The 5,221-nt window shown below is 57.4% G+C and overlaps 1 protein-coding gene across 6 annotated transcripts; it reads left to right on the top strand.

Annotated features, from left to right (window-relative positions):
- Window positions 1–129: 129 nt before the first annotated feature.
- On the top strand, window positions 130–4,175 carry LOC128850642 (uncharacterized). 6 transcript variants are annotated; one of them, XM_054055615.1, is made up of 5 exons: window positions 130–976; window positions 2,523–2,587; window positions 2,874–2,928; window positions 3,016–3,062; window positions 3,328–4,175. In XM_054055615.1, exons 3-5 carry the CDS (start codon window positions 2,901–2,903, stop codon window positions 3,994–3,996), a joined length of 744 nt encoding a protein of 247 aa, XP_053911590.1. In that variant the 5' UTR covers window positions 130–976; window positions 2,523–2,587; window positions 2,874–2,900; the 3' UTR covers window positions 3,997–4,175. The 6 variants fall into 6 exon arrangements, 5 of the variants coding, with proteins under 5 accessions (XP_053911590.1, XP_053911591.1, XP_053911589.1 ...); XM_054055616.1 differs by lacking the exon at window positions 130–976 and adding an exon at window positions 1,467–2,253; XM_054055614.1 differs by lacking the exon at window positions 130–976 and adding an exon at window positions 1,467–2,253 and having other exon boundaries at window positions 2,442–2,587; window positions 3,328–4,174.
- The last annotated feature ends 1,046 nt before the right edge of the window (window positions 4,176–5,221 follow it).

Below are 5,221 nucleotides of genomic sequence, written 5' to 3'. Positions count from 1 at the left end.
CACAAGTCCCTCCTGCAGGATGCTGGGGTCTGTTCACGTGCAGAACAGAACCAGTGGCAGTCCTGTGAGCAAAACCAGCAGTGCTGTTCACTGTGGTCCTGGATTTGTAACTAAGAGGCAGAGCTGGCATTGAGTGGCATCAACCATGAAATAAATTAGTGAATGGTGTGCAGCTCCAAGTGCTGATTTCAGTGGATGTTGGTGAGTTTGGGAGCTTGGATTCTGGCTGCTGAATTTAAGAATGGGTGAGAAGGTGTAGTGGGTCCAGAACGCCCGTGTTTGGTTTAACACGTGTGTTGCTCTTGGGTGTGAGCTGGTGCCTCAGTGCCAAGCTGGTACTTTCCTCCACGATTCACGTGGCCGCTGTGTAGGACGTTGCTGTTCTTGTTGCGGTCGACGGGATTCTGGGCACTTTCCTGGATTAGCGTTTCAAAATGCTGCATGCCTAATGATTGTGTGGATCCAAATCATCTGAGGAGAAGATGACCTTGTACTCCATGGAAACACTAGTTCCAGCTAAGAAATCCCAAAGCAGGGAACCTGCAGGTAGGAAGGCTGGCTGCAGTGAGTCCACTTCTGTGTGGACACCTCTGTGTCCATCACATTACAGATGGGGAAACTGAGGCACAGAGCCATCGTTTGTTCAGGGTCCTTCATAGGGCCAGCAGCAACCTGAGGGCAAACCCTGCCTGGCGCAGTGCCCTCAGCCGCATCAGCGGCTCTCAGCTGCCAGCTGCTTTGCCTGGGCTGCCTCCTGTCCGCACGGATGTGATGCTGAGCACAAGGGTGACTGGTTGATTTGAAACTCACCATGGTTCTGAGACCAGGTTTGGTTGATCTGAGTGGTAATGCAAGCTGAAAGCTTTGCACGTCTCTAACCAAGCTAATGCCTGTCTTTGTCCTCACAGGGGCTGTGTCATTGGACCAGCTTTTCCTTTTGATGTACCTTCTCTCCACTTTGGTGACGTCTCGTTTGGTGAGTGCACCCTGGGTTGGGACCTTGAGTTGAGAGGTCTGTGTGTGGCCAATGTGGAGCGCTGCAGCATGAGAACATGCGTCACTTGTGTTCCTCCGCAGCGGCCTTTGGGGTGTTAGACCAGGGCTGCTGGTTGCTTAGGCAGCATTCGGCCACCATGAGGTCAAATGGGAGCAAAGGAATAGGAAATGAGTGTGTCCTGGTGTCCCTCGTAGTCTGTCCAGCCCCAGCCTCCTGATCCTTGGCAGCAGAATGACTGTGAAAGTCCACGTCCCAGAAGGGCCCAGGGTATGGGACTGCAGGAGAAGGGAATTTGCGCTACATAGGAGGCTGTAGCTGCTCTGGGTGAATGTTCCTGATGCCACAGTTTCCCACCTGACCTTTATCGTGTGATATCACATAGCACTACAAGGGCACCTTGTTATCTCCAACCAGCGAATATGCCCAAACGTTGGATCTTCATCAGGCACTGATGGTCTTGGAGATGTGGGCTCCATCCCTGATGAAAGGCCAGTTCTGCTGACAGAGCCCGTGGCTGAGCAACCAGAGCTTCTCCATTGAAATGCAGACTCTGGTTTTGCATCTCGGTCTCAGAAAAGGTTTTCTACTGAGATGTTCTCCGGTTTAAGTGCAAAATCACTTGTGGATTGATTGAAGGGCCGTTCTCATTCTGTGCTCAGGGTGCCTCTGTTCACAGACCTTCTAACAAAACTCACTGCGTTTCTGAGCCACTTCCTCCCCTCCCTACATCCTCACACTGGCACCTCTTTGTTTCCTATTGAGAAAATGAAACAGTAAGAAATGCACCGGGCAGAAATATGGTTATGTAATAGGAGACTGGCGCTGCTAAATCTGATTTCATTGACAAGGTCTTTGCAGCTGAAGGCAGCTGTTGGCTGTGCTGATAACTGCTGTCCGTGTCTGGAGACTTGGGTCCCGTTCGGGGCTGTGAGGTCTGGGTTTGTCCTTTTTGTGTCCCCCGCCTCCCTGCTGGCGTCACTGTCGATGGCTCAGATGAGCTCCGTGCTGTGTGTGCAGCTGGTTTCCCTCCCCGCTGCGTTCCAGTGGCACTTGGTCAGCAGCCGTGGGAGAGGACTCCTTCTCGCAGAGCTGCCAGCCAGGCCAGATGGCCGCTCCAGAGCAGGCTGTGGCCGCTGTCCTGTCTCTGCAGAGCGGCCCGGCCGGGTCTGGCTGTGTCACGTGCAGAATGGAAAGCTGATACCTTTGCGGGCAATAACCAAAGCCAGTGTGCAGCGTGGATGCCGTGTCCCCATTTGGTAGGTCAGGTGAGGCACAGCTCTTGCAAATTCCTAAGCCAGCACCAGGCTTGCCTCCTGTGGAGCGACCTGCAAGTTGTCCCATGCTCAGCCTGGTTGACCCAAACCAGAGATGCCCTAACACACCCAACAGTGTGGTCGGGTATGCAGCCCAGCATTGCAAGCCTGCCTCATTCCCTGGGGCTCAGGGAGGGAGCTGAGCATGGCCTCCGGCTGGAGAGAGAGCCCTGGGGATGGGGGAAGTGAGGCTGCGTCTTCCCCCACCACAGCTCTGCTGGAAGGCTTCGACATCTGAGAGAGCACCAGCTTCATAGAGGAGCACATTGACCGGCAGGTGAGTGACACAGGCTCAGCTGCGCCGTCCTGCTGCGGCGCTCACTGCAGGACTGTGGGACACTCTGCGGGGTTGCAGGGCTCACTGTGGGGGCTCACTGTGGGGGCTCACTGCAGGGCTACAGGGGCTCACTGCGAGGTTGCAGGGCTCACTCTGGGGCTCATTGCAGGGCTGCGGGGCTCACTGCGGGGCTGCATCTCTCACTGCGGGGCTGCATCTCTCACTGTGGGCTGCATGGCTCACTGCAGGGGCTCGCTGCAGGGGCTCACTGCCTGCTCCCATACAGGTGTCCCCCATCGAGAGCTTGCGCCTGATGTGCCTCCTCTCCATCACGGAGAACGGTGAGGTGTCTGTCTGCTCTGGGCAGGGAGGGTTGGATCGGGGGCCCTCCAGCCTGGGTGCAGAGCTCACCCTGCTGCTCCCCACAGGTCTCATCCCCAAAGATTACCGGTCCCTGAAAACCCAATACCTGCAGGTGAGTGTCCAGGGCTCGCAGCAGAGCAAGCGTTGTGTCAGACTTGACACAAGGTGCTGGGAAACAGCATTCCCCAGGGATGCTTGGGCTGTCTCCACAGGACAGCCCCTGCCTCCACATCTCCCCAGGAGCCCTGAGCCCTGCCTGCCGCTGCCCTTTGCCTGCGGGGTTGCCCTAAGCAGCCTCCCCCGTGGAGATAACACCCTCCCGCTTTTCTACGCCCACAGCCAGGGCTCTGTGCTGATCCACCTGTCCCCTTCCCCAGAGCTACGGGCCTGAGCACTTGTTGACCTTCCACAACCTCAAGCGCATCGGGCTGCTGACCGAGCAGTCGGCCGCAGAGACGCTGACCGCTGTGGAGAGCAGAGTCAGCAAGCTGGTGACAGACCGTGCTGCCGCTGAGAGCCAGCCCTCTGCCCCTGGGGAGCTGGGAGCACAGCCCTGCCCTGCTGGGAGCTGCTGCTCCAGAGCCGGATGGAAGCACGCAGCAAAAGTGGACACTGCGGGCACAGAGCTACGAGCAGGGCAGAGCTTTGGCCCATGGGAGCAGCAGGGCTGGCAGGGGCTGCTGCTGGTTCTCTTCTGGAGCCCGGAACTCTGTGCGTCCCTCTGCCCAGCTGTGACTAATCCTGAGGCTCTGAGCTGTTTCTTCTCCTCTTGTTTTCCAGGAAAGATCACAGATGCATTTAATTCTTTGGCCAGAAAGAGCAATTTTCCAGCTAGAAGCAAGAAGCTGGGGTTGGTATGTCCTTGTGGAGCTGCTGCCTTGCCCACGTGCCCGCTGGTGCCAGAGCAGCTCTGGTCACTCTGTGCAGGCTGGGCACCCTCAGAGACACCCACGGCACAGGGCCAGAGCTGCTGTGGCAGTGGGGTGGCAGAGGGAGACGAGGGAGCAGAGGGGTTCAAGAATGGCAGAGAGGTTCCAGAATGGTAAAGGGCTTTGGGAATGCCAAAGGGGTTCAGGGGTGCCAGAGGGGTTTGGGAATGGCAAAGGGGTTCAGGGGTGGCAGAGGGGTTTGGGAAGGGCAAGGCGGTTCAGGGGTGGAAGAAAGATTCCAGAATGCCAGAGGGGCTCAGGAATTGCAGAGGGGTTTGGGGGTGCCAGAGGGAGTCAGGGGTGGCAGGAAGGTTCAGGAATGCTTGAGGGATTCTGGGATGCCAGAGGGGTTTGCGGGTGGCACAGGGGTTTGGGAATGGCAGACAGGTTCCAGGGATGATAGTTAGCCTTAAAGATAGCCCTGCCATGGACAGGGACACCTACCACAAGAGTCCCACAGCTCTGCCCCACGGTGCTGTGGGGCTGAGTCCCACAGCTCTGCCTGATGGTTCTGCCTCATGGTGTTGTGGGGCTGTGTCCTGTGGCTCTCCCCCAGGGTTCAAGTTCATCTTCCTGACCACGGCCATCACCAACAGCGCCCGGATGATGGAGGCCATGATCGAGGCCAAGGCCTGAGGCTGCCAATAAACAGCTCCCCTGTACCGCTCTGGCTCCGGCTCCAGCTCTGCCTTAGGGCTCATAGAATCCTGGAATCCTGGAATGGTGTAGGTAGGAAGGGACCTCAAAGCCCATCAGGGTTCGGCAAGCCCCATCCAGCCTGGCCTAGAGCACCTCCAACACGATTTATTTGAAGATGATGGCTTAAATGGCCTTCATGGCACAGAAATGCTCCTATTGTTCAAGCGGTTGCCCTTTGCTCTTCCATCAGTCTCTTTTTAAGGCAAATGGCTTCAGTTTAGCGAAAACAATCGTGCTTTGAGGAACACGGCGACCTGTGTCACCCGTTAAATGAGATGAAAGGTGGAAAGATAGAATGGCTTGGGTTGGAAGGGACCTTTAAGGCCATCCAGTGCCACCCCCTGCCTTGGGCAGGGACACTGGATCCTGTTGCTCCAAGCCCCATCCAACCCGGCCTTGAACACCTCCGGGGATGGGGCAGCCATGGCCCCCCTGGGCAACCTGGGCCAGGGCCTCCCCGCCCTCACGGTGAAGAATTTCTCCCTAATGTCTGATGTAAATCTTCCCCGTTCACTTTAAAGCCGTTCCCCGCGTAGTGCCGGGTGTCCCGGGACGGTGGGTTCTGCGGGAGAGGCGGGAGGACCGGGGTCCCCTGGGCCAATGGAGAGAGGGGCGTCCCCGGGTGACCCCTCCCACCCCGCGG

Source organism: Cuculus canorus, unplaced genomic scaffold, assembly GCF_017976375.1.
Source record: "Cuculus canorus isolate bCucCan1 unplaced genomic scaffold, bCucCan1.pri scaffold_133_arrow_ctg1, whole genome shotgun sequence".
Lineage (NCBI taxonomy): Eukaryota > Metazoa > Chordata > Aves > Cuculiformes > Cuculidae > Cuculus > Cuculus canorus.
The sequence above is the reverse complement of the archived record's forward strand: the minus strand, read 5'-3'. Positions and strand labels throughout refer to the sequence as shown.